At 44.8% G+C, this 16863-nt stretch overlaps 1 protein-coding gene across 3 annotated transcripts; it reads right to left on the bottom strand.

The window, feature by feature from the left end:
* Positions 1-801: 801 nt before the first annotated feature.
* On the bottom strand, positions 802-15768 carry SLC20A1 (solute carrier family 20 member 1). Of its 3 annotated transcripts, none has more exons than XM_060168999.1 (11): positions 15552-15768; positions 14479-15094; positions 14163-14303; positions 13890-13975; positions 9079-9175; positions 6517-6657; positions 4715-4987; positions 4035-4587; positions 3256-3441; positions 2622-2706; positions 802-1781 (listed from the first exon to the last, which is right to left on the bottom strand). In XM_060168999.1, exons 2-11 carry the CDS (start codon positions 14822-14824, stop codon positions 1620-1622), a joined length of 2070 nt encoding a protein of 689 aa, XP_060024982.1. In that variant the 5' UTR covers positions 14825-15094; positions 15552-15768; the 3' UTR covers positions 802-1619. The 3 variants fall into 3 exon arrangements, with proteins under 3 accessions (XP_060024982.1, XP_060024981.1, XP_060024983.1); XM_060168998.1 differs by having other exon boundaries at positions 4035-4593; positions 15552-15766; XM_060169000.1 differs by having other exon boundaries at positions 4035-4593; positions 6517-6636; positions 15552-15766.
* Between the last annotated feature and the right edge of the window lie 1095 nt (positions 15769-16863).

The following is a 16863-nucleotide window of genomic DNA, read 5'->3' as shown; positions in this document are numbered from 1 at the left end:
CACTGGACCACCAGGGAAGTCCCTGTCTGTTCTCTTAAGATTAGGAAAGATACAGTTCAGTATCTTTCATCAGCTACAAAATAACGTTAGCAACTACTGCAAAAGGTCTTGAGAATTAAATGTATATAAAAAGCTTAGTGCAGTGCCTGACACGAAACGGTGAACATTTACTAAGTGAATCCATGGCAGGTACGCAACCAGTGGTCCAATTTCTCAGGCACAGGTCAGGCAAGCATAACCTTATCCTTGTTGCAGTCTGGCTTCTACAAAGCATCTTGCTAAAAGTCTAAGGACAGGATCCATCAATCTAGTTTGCAAAGCCATGCACTTTTGCTTAACTGTCCTGATCAAGCCTAAAAGAGAGAATGGGTCAAGACTGAAGAATCCGACACTGAGAATTTTTAAATGAAGCCGAGCTACACACACGAAACACGAACACTCATTTTAGCATTCTAATAGCAAAGCTACAAATAATCTAAGTAAGGGTCCAGTAAGACAAACTAATCCATTCAAACAGGAAAGCTTTGTGGCTGTTAAAGACAATGAGTAGATACGTGTTAACGTATGTTAACGTATGTCTAGGATGTGCTGGCAAAAAATACTAAACAGTTAGAAATGCCCCATGGAGGACTGTCATGTATATTCTGGGATCACAAGAAACGTACCAGGGAGGAGTGGGCAGCTTTAAGCTAGAGGGCAGTTCTCACTTGTTAAGATACCACATTCTCCTAAGAATTGCATAAGGCTGACTGATCGGGAGCTCAGATGCTTCAAATATATGAACAAAACCAATGAGACATGTTTTCTAAAAACGGTAGGCTTTTTATTCAGTTAAGAGGTAGACAGATGAACATGGAAGGCTGGCCCATTTAACTCACCCGAAGTTCATATTCCACTGCATTCATCCATCCCACACTGCCAGAAATCTTAAAGAAATAACCAAGACTGCCAGAAGGATTTTTCTTCCTACTTCTTCTTAGCAATCATAGTCAGTGAACTGCCTGCAAAGAAGTTACTACTAACTTAAATTTTCACCGTGTCCAAAGAACCTTGTCCTTGTAAGTAAGAAGTTCACGTATGCCAACAGAACCTGCCACTACCGACAGGAGGGCAGGGTACAAATGACGATTTTTCTAAGAGACTACAAGGGAAGCTTCGGTTACGGTGTGTGCTGTTAAGTCCCTGTGCGTGTTGGGGCAGAAGCTGGTGAAACCAACAAAGCAGAGCACACTGTCAAATGGCTCTGAAGGGTCGTTTTAAAACGACACAAAACAAACAAACAAAAAATCACAAGTTATCTTCAGAGACAACATTAAAACATAATGGAATTGAAGCCTGATACAAAAAGTAGAGAAATATATACAGGAATTCACAGCCCAGAAGGAAAAGGAACCTCAACAGGAACCAGTGGAAACCTGGCTACTTTACATAGCTAATCTTGAGACAAGTCATATTTAGCACAAAAGCAATTATAGCACAAGTAGCGCTTCCCTCCCACAGCTCCCAAACTTTAAAGAGACTCCTGTCAGTCTTCTATAACACTGTAATTCATTCTTCAAAGGAACAGGAATGTGTACGGTGGTCCCAAACACTGACCCGAATTTTCATCTCAAACAGCTTCACACTCTGAGGATGACATATTTGAAGACTGCCATGATAGCAGCACTGATAACGCCAGAAATGGGGACTGTGACAAACCAGGCCATAAAAATGTTGCGGAAGAGTCTCCAATCAACAGCCTTTTTGGATCGGAGCCAGCCAACGGACACAACAGAGCCCACCTACGGGAGAAAACAATCAAGGAAACTGGTTACTGAAGTGCCAATGGCATTTTGTTAAACAGACCCGTGATTCTTAGGTAGGTAAGGAGCCCCGGACTGCCGGACCGATCCACTGTTACAAGCTGGCTTGTAACAAGACGAAGGGCAATATAAAATCCAGTCACGGAATCCGTGCTAATTGGGGTAAAAGAGGGAAAGAAAACTCCCTTTTCCCTTCTGAGCTGCTGGAATGTAATGAACTACATTAATAATAATAACTGCTTTAATAATAGATTCCTTTAAGTTTTAGGTTTCCCAAAGATTCTAGAGGGAGGCTGCTATTAGACCTAATAGCCAATCACCCGTAGATCTCTCTGGAAGAAAAAGAATGACTCAAAGGCTCCATGATGAACTAACTTAAAAATTCCCTTAAGGAAGCCAGTTTCTTTCTTTCCCTACAGTTACCCTATGGTTATTAGATGGTCATCAAGCCACCTTAGGAATCAATAAGTTTCTCAGGACTTCAATCCTGAGATGCTCTGAATATATGCTTGCTTCAAATAAACTGCCCTTCAACAAGCCTCACAGACTTGCTACCTCTATAAAAAGGGGCTTTTGCACCGTTTGGGGAGAAAATATACTATCTGCTTAAATAAAAGTAATAGACGCTAGAAATTGCACAGTGTGTGTTTACATCCTTAGAGTCAACCTGTCCTAAACTTGTGAACTCTTCAAGACTCCCACGGTATAACACCAAATTATCAAAGGAAAAAAACCAAAAAACAAAAAGAACAAAAAAATACCTCTCGACGTATCTACTAAAACCACTCAAAAGACACAGTACCTCTACATTACACTTACTTTACAATGTGTTGTACTGATGGGAAGGCCAATATTCGATGCAATTACTACAGTGAGGGCAGATGCCAGTTCAATACTGAAGCCGCTGTGGACACAGACAGATCACTTGTCAAGAATGGAACTTAAATTTTGGTAAGTTAGCACTACCCCAAAGTTCACACAATCTTGCTGTGCTCTATCCAGTGACGAAAACTCCACCAACATCTTTAGTTTGCTCTAACTCCTGAAATCTGCTTTAAATCAGGCCATGAGACTGCTCTTCTCTTTTCCAGCATTTGAGGTTTTCAGGTTTTCTGGAAGCCCATTCTTAAAGCTTGCACTTTTACTTTGAGTTTAGTAAACATCAGTGTTGGCTCCGTAAAGACAGAGATAAAAGCCAAATGTACATAGCTAGTAAGTCTTAGCACACACATCTTTCTCAGAAGTTATTTTGTTAAAAAGAGTCCACCGGAGTTGAATAGATAAATTATGTTTAAGGGCCAGACGATAAGGAAAATCTAAAAAGTTCACACCAAAGAGAGAGGAACATCAGGAACTTATACAAACTTGGTTCCTTTATGTAGTACCACTGCACAGTATTACGTATCTTAAGAAAATGAGCATTAACCTAATAAGACCTGCTTTACCAACTTACCTAGAGGGTGTGATTGGTGTCAGATCTTTCCCCATGGTCTGGATAACTCTCCTTCCCCAAACCCATAGACCAATACAGATACCAACACCACCATAGAGCAGAAGCCATATTGGTGTTGCTACTTTTGAGGAAACATCTCCCGTGTCATAAACCAGATACAAAGCAACCAGAGGACCGATGGCGTTGCTGAAAGAAAAAGAGGGCAGGGATGATTTTTCAGGCAAAACTAAAACTTGGCAAGAAATCTAGTTGTTAACTGATCTACTAAGTTTTCTAAAGCAAAGCTTTCATTAGAAACTGGTCTTTCTTTCAAAGGAAATAAATGGAACCCCAACATACACAACAGAGGAAAATGAGAGCTCTTCTCAGAGGGGAAACGCCACGCATCTGGTGGCCTGTCTTCCTACAGGCCCAACTAAAGCAAATTTTGGGTTCCAATGAACAGGTGACAAACCACAGAACTAGGATTAACCACCTACAAATTCATTCTAGGGGGCAGTGATTCTATCAAAGAACTGGCTCCCATCTTGATAAAAGGCTTCTTTGTGGAAGATACATGTGTTTATCACCTACAGAAACAAACATATTCTTTGTAATCTCTGAAGAAAAAATTTTGCTTCCTGTTTTTTTAAGTCAATTAATTGCTATTACCTCATCCTTTCTGCATTATTCAGTGTCCCACGGGTGGTATAAGTACCAAGGCCACAAGCAGAACCTTATAAAGGGATTAGGCGGCATAAAAATAGCACGAGCAATGCCAAGAATCATAATCGACTGACCTGACGTCATTGCCACCATGGGCGAATGAGCCAAAGCAGGCCGTGAGGATCTGCAGGAACTGGAAGAGGAGAGACACTTCTGGTTTGTCCTGGTCACACCATTCTTCTAGAGAGCTGGTGCTTCCTTTTCTGTCGCCCAGACCCATCTCGGCCTTGACACTCACGTCAATCTCGGATGCCGAGTGAATATCAGACACGGCGTTGCAGTAACTGGTGTAACTGTCCATTCGAATTCGCTTCTTGCTGTCTCCGTTAGGCCACGTCAGCTTCTCCATCTCTTCACCCTTCTGTTCACCTTCTTTGGCACGGAATGAATCCAGGGGCATGCCACAAATTGCCATGGTATAGGAAGTGTAGCTATTGTTGCGCCTCAAGGGTTTGTCGCCAGAGTCTCCCATGCAGTCGCCCACCTTGGCAAGATGTAGCTTGTGGAGCAGCTCTTTGTACAAGCCGGAGTCCTTATGCACCGTGTGATACTGATAGTGGCCGCTGGAGTTTATCTGGTTACTGACAGCTTGATTGAACTGAACTAGGTTCCCATTAGGCAACTGCACTGCACCTAGCCAAGACCGAAAGGTTACACTCAATGCCCAGAGCATCAAGTCCGAACACAGAGCCTCGCAGCAGTGCTGCTGACAAAGGGAAACTCGCCTTTCCCCACCCGAGAAGAGTCCACTCACCGTTCATCGTGCCATCTATGCTGGTTTCCTCTTTCAGGTCCACGCTGGGAAGCCTCTCTCGCTCTGGAGCTTCCTCCAGGTCTCCAAGTTTGAACGAGACCGTTCTCTCCTCCACTGCAGCCCGCAGGGGCCCAGTGGCTGCTGACCCTACCTCTGAGACGGGATTCCTGGTTTCGGTATCACTGAGAGACAACTTTGCTTCTTCACGGTCTTCTTTCAAGCTATTCTTTTTTTCCATTAAGGGGCTTTCAGAAGGACTAGACTTGATTTCTCCTAGAAAAGAAGGATGTTTTTGTTTGGTTTTGACTAAACTGACTTGCTCTACATTTCCCCTTTCCTCACTTCAAAAAAAAAAAAAATCCTTCTCAAAATAAGATCACATGTAAACTTCAGTGAAAATTCAGGATAATTTTCCTGTCTGCTTTATTTGCCGTATCGCTTAATCTCTCACTTGGGAAGAAACCAGCGATACAAATGCAGAACACCCTATTACTAGGGGTTGCAAAGTTTTTTTCAGTGAAGGGCCAGATGGTAAAAATCTTTTAGGCTCTGTGGACTCTGCTATAAATTCTTGTTCTTTATAGAACCCTTCACAAATGTAGAAACCATCCTGAGCTTCCTGCTGACCCCTTCTTGAGGGGAAAGGAGCTCAAGCGTGGGGCTGACAGATAACTAAAAATTCTGACTGCATCTAGTGCATGTCCTTTTTAAAAAGTGGCCCCAAATTTCAGTCTGTGAGTTCAAGCAAAATGACACAGCTCAACGCAGGCAACTGAAGGTGACTTGAATTTCCACCTCTAGAAAACAAAGACATGTGCCTTATGGTTCAAGTTCCATGACCAGGTGGGAACGTTTTCTGCCTCTGCACCAATGCCCAGTCTGTTTCCGTGTTCATTCAGGAATCCCGGTCAAGCTACCAACCAGGGTACAGAACATTAGCAAGACCTGTCTCATCTTCTCCCAGACTGAGGGAGAATCAAGGTCACGAAGTCCTGAAGGCCGCCAGACTAGCGCAGAGCCTCTCGGAGGCTCCGGAACACAGCTGCATGACGCAGCACTCTCCCGGTGCCACTGCAGTCTGTGCAGCCCTGCGCTTCTTCAAAGAACAAACTTATATCACCACCCGAGCATTTGCAGATGAAAAGGGCGGAAAAAGATCGTCTCAGGAGAGTTCAAGTAGTAAGGGAAGGAATACAAGATTTAATTAAGACCTATACTAACCAGAATGTATGCCATATTTGATTATACTGAAATACTACATACAGTAATGGTCTAAATGATCCCTTCATGACACCCTGAAAATGTCTACCTCTGGAATCTGTGCTCCAATTCTGAAAATGAACCAAATCTGAAGTCAGATAATATAGTAGCATAGCTCTGAATATGTGAATCTGAAGGCGCTGGTTTTGGTAAATGTTTCCTGTGAAAGTATTTCATACCTACCTTTTATTTTTCATTAAGGTATCCTCATCCTTCTCAATTAATGTAGACTACAACTTCTCTGTATTTATCTAGCATGTCACTGGCAAGTGATCAAGGTACAGTAAAAAAAGAAAAAACAGATTAAGTGCCTAGCTTGTCTGGCGGCCCAAATAAGGTCAAATACGCCTTATGACTAGGTCTCAGGTCATTTTAAGTTAATAAGAACGTAGTTTGGACAATAAACCTACATCCGCAAATTTCCATGTAAATTTTCTGGCTTTACCAATCTATCCAAGTAGCAGATTTTTACAGACGGCTACACACAAAGAAGCAAGCACAGCATTACTAGTTAAGATTTTCTGCTACAACGTGTTACTTACGTTCAATTTTTCTCTTCATCCTGGGACATACAAAGAACCAGACGATAAGGGCACAGAAAACTGCACATCCCACCGAGATGAGGATGGTACCCCACAGAGGAAGTTTGTCAAAGCCCAGCACTAGGAGATAAAATGGTGCATCTTGAAAACCCCAGGGCAACTGCCCCCCTGTAATAACGTGTCAACCCTCCTCTGGGGACTCTGGGGTTCCCCAAGCCAGCCCATCACCCTTTATAGCTGTTGACAGCCTTAGGTCCACAGGATTACTGTGTTCGTGGCTATACAAATCTGGGAGAAAAATCCCATAGCATGTGAAATCCACCAGTCTGGCCTACTTTAAACACCTGCTAGACTGACATCTCCCAAGCTCCTTCACATACTAGGCTTTTTCCTTTCTTTGCTTTAGAAGACAGATTACTACACTGAGCAACTGCAACTAGCTATGAAAATAAACGGAAGCTTTCCACTGCCCAGCCTCCAGATGGGAGCGGCCACACCTTATGTTTGCACATAAGATTTTAACGTTAAGAAAGGAAAGTGCCCCAGTCGTCACATTTCTCCTACTGATGTAATCAGTTCTCTGTGGAAGTTATCACATCCAAGCAAAATCCTTTAGAGCAAGATTATCTCTTAGGACGCATTATCAAACTAAGATACATTTATCTATCAAGGGATAAGAATAGTTCAAAGGGCTGTCTTTCACAAAAAGAAAACAGTAGAGTGGTAATCACACTAACAAGCGACATCTTAAACAGAGACATGCCTACTTCTCACATGGCTCAGGGATCATTAACTAGTCACCTGGTTATCACTTAAATGCCAACAGCCTCCAAGCCACTCGTCTATATTTAATGACAGAAGCAAAGCACTAGAGAACACTACTTAAACCTAAAGGATGTTATAATGATCTGTGGTTTATCCAAGAACAGCTTAGTTCCTTGTGGTTGTTTTGCATATTAGGAATTACTTATAAAATGGAAATTCTATTGTTCCTCAAAATGATTCGTATTTAAAAATCAGATATAAATCGAGGCCCCTTCAAAACCAAAGTTCTGTGATGACTAAATCTTTCCATTTTAATTCCTGCTATCAATTCTAATCATGCAGTTAGTCACACAAACTAAAATATACATGAAATTTAATCAATCTCTGTATCACAATTTAAATTTGCCTACGTTCCAAGTCAAAAAAGGAAAATGAGACTGGTTCTTTCTTGTAAATGATCGACCAAAGGACAGGACAAAAATACCCACATTCCCCTTTCAAAGACGACTGAAAATGCAAGTTTCTAATTTCACTGAACTATGAGCTTTGCTGCTACCACATAAAACATCAGTGCTTAGAGCCTCACGGAGCCTTTTTTAGTTTAACATGAAGAAGCCAATTTAAAACAGAATGGAAAGGCAGCAGGCAAGCTTTCCTTTGCCTGTAGCATTTGGTAAGGAGGCTGGTATCCCCTAAATAAGATCAATATCCTCATAAAGTTGTCTGATTTCTTTCCTGATTATTCTAACAAAGACATGGTTAAAAATACTTAGCTAACTCCAATTTTGGTCAGTGACTTATTACTTCAGTGAGGTTTCCAAAGCAAGTTACAATCCATCAGTCAGAAATGGAATCAATTTGGTGGGCCACAATGAGCATTTTAAAAAGCTAAAAAGAATACTTGCAAATATGACTGCATAGCACATAGTAAGGTTAAGTAGCTTCAACATACTATTCCAGTTCTCTTTCCCTCTCTCCCCCTCCCTCTCTAAGTATGTGTGTGCTGGGCAGCAATGTACAATGTCTTTCTTCCAGTGTGTCACAACAGTCAAAAGATTGAAAGCCACTGACTTGACGGATCAAAGGCCATCAGGCCAAATGAACCTAGACAGGAAAACTGACTGATCAAGACATGTACTGTCCTGTCTGACAAGTTACAGGTTATCAATCTTTTTCAATTGCTAAATGAAACACGTATCACAATTTAATCCATGCTTTGCCTGTGTTCCAACATAAAAGTAATCAACATTTCAATCTTTATATTCTCACAAATATTTTTCCTCTTAGCTGCATGAATTCTTCTTCCAAGTGCACTTAGGGCAGGTGTTAAACATCCCAACTCTTCTCATTCAAGCAGATTCAGGGGAGTAAATTTAGAAACAAAAAGGAGCTCCACTTGGGAGAGAAAAATGAGAATATCCAGCTAACCAGTCCTAAATGACTGATTATCGAAGACCAAGTATAACTAATGACTCTTCAGTAGTCGAGGTAACATCAATTCCGGTATTTTTAGCATAGATAGGAAAGAGGGAGGGAGAAGATCAAATTATCGGTGGATCCTGTGAAGACTAAAGAGTAAAGGTCTGTAGTGATTTAGAATCTGAGCAGGTCTCTTTGGTTGAAAAACTATCTACGTTAACTCAGCATACACTAGCCTGCAGCCTTCTGAAATGGGCGCAGGCCAGCCACCTTCTAGGAGATTTCAGCCCTGTAAACAAAAAGGGGTAAATTGGGCATTTAATGCAAGTTTTAGAAACAACTTTCAATTCACATTTAAATATTCTGATATGTACTTACAAGGTGCTCCAGTGTACATGATGGAAAAGAGGTTGATTCCAACTGTGCAGGCATAGAACACTGGCAAAGCTCGCAACCCGTTAGGAACCGGATCTGCCTGTAAAATACCATCATCATTAAGCTCAAGATCTTAAAAGCTGTCAAAACTTAACCCATTTCCATAGAACCTTATCAAAGGGCAGCTTCAGGAATTAGTTCCAATAACTATCTCCCCATAGTAGTTTCCAAGGCCAGATGGTCTTTTCCTACATTTGCTCCTGGAAGTTCCCCTACCAAGGCTGATCTCATCTTCTACATCCATCTGAATTTAAGTTTGTGTTTGCTTTAATGTTTGGGGGTTGGTTAGGTTTTTGTTGCCGTTATTGTTTTTTTTTTTTTGGCTTCGTTGCATCTTTGTTGCTGCGCTTGGGTTTTCTCCAGTTGTGTCGAGCAGGGGCTACTCTTTGTTGCGGTGTGCGGGCTTCTCATTGCGTTGGCTCCTCTTGTTGCACAGCATGGGCTCTAGACATGAGGGCTTCAGGAGTTGTGGCACGCAGGCTCAGTAGTTGTGGCTCGCAGGCTCTAGAGCACAGGCTCAGTAGTTGTGGCGCACGGGCTTAGCTGCTCTTAGCTGCTCCGTGGCATATGGGATCTTCCCGGACCAGGGCTCAAACCCGTGTCTCCTGCATTGGCAGGCGGATTCTTAACCACTGAGCCACCAGGGAAGTCCCTGTTGCTGTTATTCTTAACAAGGCTACCTATTACTAGTGACTGGTGATGTCCTGAATGATCAGTTTCAACCCCCAGTGCTCTAAGGTACCTCATGTCCAGATAAAATCTGAGCACACACCTGAAAATGTACTATATAAGAGAGATCAAGAAACAGACTATGAGATATTACATTTCTTACCTGACTTTATACCTGCAATGACTTCTTAAAAACAAAACATGTAGGAGAATATACCAGCAACAACCATCTTATCTAGACATTTGATAAATATGCCACAACTAGTGATTTACCAAAGTGCTAAGATAAAAATCAATCGTACACTAGGTCACCTCCTCATTTAACAGACTGTGCCAAGCACTAAAATATGGGAGTGAATGAGACAAAGTTCCTGCTCTCACAGAACTGACACTTACATTCTAGTACAGAATCATGCTATGAAGAAAAAAGAAGGGGAAGGAGGCCGTGATGGAAGGAGGCGCACACTTTAATTCTTGGAGGTGGCGCGGGAGATACTCCAAAGACCATCAGTGGAACAAAGACACAAATGTGTTAGGTCAACAAGCCATAAGCCAGGTACACACGCAGGGGTAGAAAAAGAGCAGCCAGAGAGCAGGCTACCTGGAGGGCAGACTATCCCAGAGACATCAGAAAGTACAAAGACCCTGAGGCAAACACCTGAATTGTCTGAGGAACAGCAAGGAGGCCAGTGTGACTGGAAACAAGAGTTAAAAACAAGAGCACAGATCTGAATACATGAGAAGGCTAAACTTCAAAGATGTGGTTAGCCCAAAGGTTTAATGCTATCTTGAATCACAATCCAATGGAAAATCTTGGGGAGGAACAGACAAGGAGAAGAATCAAATACATCAGAAGAGTGAGGTAATGGCTTAAGATCAAGGAAACGGAAAGTAGAGGTGCCATTCCAAATCAGCAGAGATGGGCACTTGACAAAAACCACTCTGAATATTACCTTCCCTATCCGTAGTTTAAGAGAATGCTACAGGTAGGGAATTGGTCAAAACAAAAATAGCCAATAAAACCTAAGCATCAGGGCTTCCCTGTTGGCGCAGTGGTTAAGAATCCACCTGCCAATGCAGGGGACACAGGTTCAAGCCCTGGTCCGGGAAGATCCCACATGCCGCAGAGCAACTAAGTCTATGCGCCACAACTACTGAGCCTGCGCTCTAGAGCCCGCACGCCACAACTACTGAAGCCTGCGCGCCTAGAGTCTGTGCTCCGCAACAAGAGAAGCCACTGCAATGAGAAGCCCGCACACGACAACGAAGAGTAGCCCCCGCTCGCTACAAGTAGAGAAAGCCCACGTGCAGCAACAAAGACCCAACGCAGCCAAACATTAATTAATTTAAAAAAAAAAAAAAACTCATCATCTCTGAGTAACTCAACCATGCGTGTCCCACCCCAAGGGTAGTGGGTAAGGTTATGAACCTGAGGTGTATATACATTTTTCTTCTAAGAACTCTCTGTGCTTTTAAGAAATTCTCCAAGAAACCAAAGACCACCCCCCAAAATCAAAATCCATAAGGGTTCTAGACATTTGTGGGGGCTTCTCTTTCTCCCTTTTGCTACCTCCAAACTCCTCTTAGCCACTCCCCCAGGAGGTAACCAGGGCTAACATTTTATTGAATGTTGACCACCATATGACTCACCTAACACTTAAAACTTTACCTATAAGTAAATATCTCATCATCCAGTTATATGGGATGGGAAAGGGGGTCTTCATAACCCATTTTCAACCATAATATTCATTTTTTATACATCGGACATTCCAGTAAACTAAAGAAAAAAGTTCCTGAGTTTGAAAAGATACCCTAGATATATTTAATGAGATTCCTGACAGAAGGGAGAATGCTGAAAGGCCCACTTTCTTTGACTAGAATTTAAACACTCAACAGGAAAACTCCCTTTTCCCCTTATTCCTTGTTTATTGTCCCAATCCTTAACCTCCACTCTGCTTTTTCCTACTAGACTACCCAACACCCTTGGAACATTCAGAAAATTGAAAATTTCTAAAAGCATTTTTAATGTTAATTTCTAAAACAGAATCTTTAGTTGGAAAGTATCTTAATGGTCAAATATTTAGATTTTAACAGCCAAGACCACCAAAGGTTACTAGTGTAAAGATGTTTTCTTGAGACTTAAAATCTAACAGTAACCAGAAATATTCAGCCTCATCACCTAAAAATTCATCTGTTATTGGTAGATTAAACACAAGAGTACGTGCCTGCCTCTGTGTGTGTGTGCGGGTAGATTCTCAAAGTCCATATTGAATAGTTTTAAACACTATTCCAATCATTCTTTTTTTTTTTTTAATATTTATTTATTTTGGCTGTGCCGGATCTTAGTTGCAGCACACAGGATCTCTTAGTTGTGGCATGTGGACTTCTTAGTTGTGACATGCGAACTCTTTAGTTGCAGCATGCGTGCGTGATCTAGTCCCCTTGACCAGGGATTGAACCCGGGCCCCCTGCATTGGGAGCACAGAGTCTTACCCACTGGACCACCAGGGAAGACCTATTCCAATCATTCTTGATCATGTCCATCCTCATACCCCATGAGGAATATATAATTAAGAAGTTCATATATCTAACTTAAGGTCTCTAACTGAGGATAAAGACGCCTGGCATGCATTCCCCAAATGAGAGTTCTGGGGACCTGAAAATCCCACTTTGTACCTGAAAGCATGACCATTCCTCCTCCAGAAAAGAAGTCTGTTTGGGCTTGAGACACACAAAGCCTCTGGAACAATCTGTCTCTCAATAATCCACAAAGACCCGGTGTAAACCTTTATGAGCACAAATCCACAACAGGGGATCCCAGCAATCCTCCTGCTTCTCTGGTAAGGAGCAAGCTATACAGCTCTCAAAGTACGAAGAGTTCTGATCCCTGACTACTACTAAGCCTCAAAGGGAAGCCTCACGTTATCACATTCCACAGCTGCGGGGAGTAGGAGGGTAGGTGCTATTCACTAACCGCTTGCTGAACAAGACAATGCCAAACTCTGAGTCTGTTGATATCAACCAACTGTTTACTCTCAAATTATACCAAGCTATAGAGGTTTCAAGTTTTCAAAGTATTACGCTGCTATCTTTTGCCAGACTCAGGCCATGGTAAATAGTGATTAGTGAGTCACTTTACCAGTTACTGAATTTCTATAGAAAAGTACCTATCCTTCCCCAGAGAAGCTCAGAACTAGACCAAACAAACGGTTCTGAATACATTCTTACCCCTTGGGATTAAGCTACCTATCTCCCTTCACTCAGATTTCTTCAGTTCAGAAGAATTTTTAAGAACTTACAATGGACCGTTAAGAGCCATTCACCTCAGGAAAAGGACAACTTTGTTTCCTGAGAAAAAAGCATTTATTCTTACTGTAACTCAGTCCAACGACAACATCCCTTGTTGTCTACATTTATTTTGGAGCCAGCATCAGACTTCTTGACTAAAAAAAAATGCTATCAGGTCCCTCAAAAGGGATTTTCAAATGGACAGGAAATTAAATGGCTGTCTGGAATTTTTTTTTTTTTTTTGCCAAGAAAAACAAAACGAGAATTACCTTTACTGGTTCCTTTTTACCTATTCTGAGCTATTAGAGTCAAGTCACTGTGAGAGGTAGCGTGTCCACCATGAAGCTTACAAGCTGGTTTCGATAATCAACACTCTACAAATAACTATGTGGGGACCCAAACGACTCCACTTTAACTGGCAGCTAAGAAAAAGTCACTCAGGACACTGTGATCTGTTGAACCCTAAGCTTACAATGCAGACTGGCCTGCATATGACGGTGATTTGAGGGAGTAATCTGCATACAGGTCAACAAAGCCACTCCAAATACATTTCCTTAATTTTTTCTTTCAGTCTCGGCACACTATAGTGTTCAATTTTTCCTTCCCAAATGACTTCTTGGGTATTGAAAACCTGCTTCTTTCAGAAAATTCAACATACGAGAGGCATACAAAACAAAGAATTTTTCTAACTTTCCAAGGCCACACTCCTACACACCGATCACATTTGCAATAATGCTATCGGTTTGAACACCACTGAGTGTGACTTAGTACAGGTCATGGGAGGAGAGAAAGATTACCTTACGGAGGATGAATGCACGAACAAGGAAGAATAAAATTCCAGACATAATACCAGAAAGCAGCGGTGAGACGAACCAAGACATCACTGGAATAGAACACATTAAGAAAAAAATGTCAGCTAATGGAAATCAGGAACCAAAACACACTTTAAATTTTAGTCCTCTCTTTTCAAAACTTTAGCCCGTCCCTCCAATTTTACATCATTTTCTCCCATACACAACGCCATGGTAACACGACAAGAAGAATAAAAAGCCTTTTAGAATTAAACATACCAATTTTTATCAGTTCTGACCACTTGACCCCCTCCTGCCCCTTCGCCACCAGGGAGAAACCAATGGTTGCACCAACGATACAATGGGTTCCAGAAATGGGAAGCTTCAAAAACGAAGCCACTAGTTGCCACACAGCAGAACCTGAAACACATGAAGTTTTATGAAGTACGTGACAAAAGTGACAAATTCCATTATGTACGAAGTGCATATTACTGAATGTAATAATCTGAATCGAGGCAGAGCACAAGAATGGAACTACCCATGATAAGAATTTCCTCACCCGCCACTATCAGGACAACACGAATAAAAAACTTACCAAACATCGCACTGACAGAGCCGGCCATCAGCAGCTCTTGTGTCGAGTTGTACATCTCCACGTCAATCAAGCCCTTCCTGATGGTCTCGCTCACTTTGGCCCCCAGCAGGACGGAGCCCACTGTCTCAAAGATACTAGCTAGGATGCAGGCTTGCTTCAGGGTCACTACACCTGATCCCACGGCTGTACCAAACGAATTTGCTACATCATTGGCTCCCACGGAGAATGCCAGGACAAATGCAATAACGAAGCCCAGGACGAGCATCCATAGGTAGTCCACCAATGGACCAGAAGCGGCAGTAGCAGCAATAGTAGTGGCAATCAGCGTTGCCATGGTAGATGCCATTCTCTAGAGTAGTGGTTCTTTAATTAATCAGAGAATTACTGAGCGGTTTTCGAGATGTGTAAACAGAATATGAGGTATCAAAAATGCTATAATAAATAATATATATTATATAAAATTAAATACTGTAAACTACGGCACAGAAACCGAGCTGGGGAGTTACTGCTATACGCTGCGTATGGGCATCTGTTGTCTGGGGTTTCTTTGGCTCTGGAGGGCTAGAAGCACGGAGCAGAATTCCATGGCGGAGAAGAGAAAGGACGCAAGTTCATCCTGGAAGGGGGGATGGATAACAATAGCAGCGCGCCCTTGCGGTCCCGCACCCCGCGACGGCCCACCGCGACTGGGGGCCCCGGCCGTGCCCGCCGCCCGCGATCCGGTGTCCCGCACCCCAAGCAGAACGCGCCGGGCGGCGGGCACGTGGCGCAGGGGACCACCTCGGCCCGCGCGCGCCCAGCCCGGCCCCCGCGCCGCCGGCCCGCGCGCGCCCTCCCCGCGAAAAGCGGAAAAGAGCCGTTCCCGCGCGCGCCTCCCGGGGACCGCCAAAAAGGCCCGCGGGCGGGCGGACGGGGTGGCATGGGGTAGGGTGGGGGAGGGAGGCGGGTAGCGCCGAAAGCAGAACCCTACCGCGCCGCCGGCCCCGGCCCAGCCGGCCAGCCCCCGCGCCGCCGCGTCCGCTCCGGGCCCCGGGGAGAATAAAGAGCCTTTCCAAGGTGGCGCCACCACTCACCAAAGGAAACGAAGGGCCGAGCGGGAGACGAGGTCCAGGCTGCGGCGGCGGGCTAGGGCCACGGACGCACGCACCTGCTGTCGGCGAGCACACGGCCTGGTCTGGGGCGGAGGCTCTGGGGATGGCTCGGCGGGGCTGGCAACCCACCCAGGAAGCAGCCGCGGACGCCTCAGCAGCCGAGAAGGAAAAGCACTCAGCACGCGACGGCAGCCATCACTCCAGCAGCGCACTCCGCCGGCCTCTACTTATAGCCGTCGCCGCGCACCGCGTGACCAGCCGCGCCTCGCGCCGCCCAGGAGCCCCCGCCCCCGGGATGACGCAGCCCCAGCCAACCCGGCGGCCCGGCCGGATGAGCCCGACCGCGGCGATCATTGGCCCGCCCCGCGCTGGCGGCCACGCCCCCAGAGGGGAGCCTGTCCACGTGGGGAGGGCCGGCCACCTCCCTGCGGCCTTGCCCTGGTGTCCTGGCACCTTCTGGCCGCGCCTGCTGGTTAGCGGCGGAGGCCGCGGGGCACCCTCACCCTGCCGCTGGAGGTCGTCAAGCGGGGATTGTAGAGGCCGCGACCAAGGTCATAGTTCCTCCCGCGCGAGCCCAGTTTTACGGAGCTGGCCGCGCCTCAAGCCGCACTTTGAGCGCACTTGCGATCTGCCGCATCCGGAGGCCACACCTGGCCGAGTTCCCTCCCTCCCGTCCTCCCGGTGACGCTGCAGGAGAGCTCGCGCCCCGGGGCTCCGAATCCATTCCCGGCACGTTGTCGCACCTGTGACTTACTTGCCATTGGCCGGACAGGCACTGTCCCTCGCCGCGGGAGGGAAAGGGCTCACGTGGTCGCTTTACTCCAGCAGTCATGCACTTGGGTGAAAACAGACTGAGCAGTCACGAGAACCAGGTCGTCTCCCAGTCATGGCGCAGAGCCCCAGGGCGGCTGCGAGTCGTCAGTTTCCCCGTGGCAGAGCTGCGTTTTCTGCGCCGCAGCTGTGGCGCGTGGGGAAGGACACTGCTCCGGATTCAAATCCTGACTCCTGCTCGCTGCAGCGTGGCACCTTGAGCGACTTCCAGATCTCTCTGACTGCGCTCTCAGGAATGTAAATTGTTAACAATCCCTACCTACCTGGTAGCGGGGATTAAGTGAGTTAACGTGTGTGAATGTGACTAGAACTCAGTAGGAGTTCAGTGAATGCTAATTTCGTCTTGCTCTTTCCGTGAATATTCCTGTTTTAGAATGTAGAAAAGGTTGTAAGGGTGTTCTCTTTGCATCCCGGAAGCTTTCCTATTTTGAGACATTGATTTCTGGTCCCCCTCCGTGGTATA

Source organism: Lagenorhynchus albirostris, chromosome 13, assembly GCF_949774975.1.
Source record: "Lagenorhynchus albirostris chromosome 13, mLagAlb1.1, whole genome shotgun sequence".
Lineage (NCBI taxonomy): Eukaryota > Metazoa > Chordata > Mammalia > Artiodactyla > Delphinidae > Lagenorhynchus > Lagenorhynchus albirostris.
This window is presented reverse-complemented; position numbering and strand designations above follow the sequence as displayed.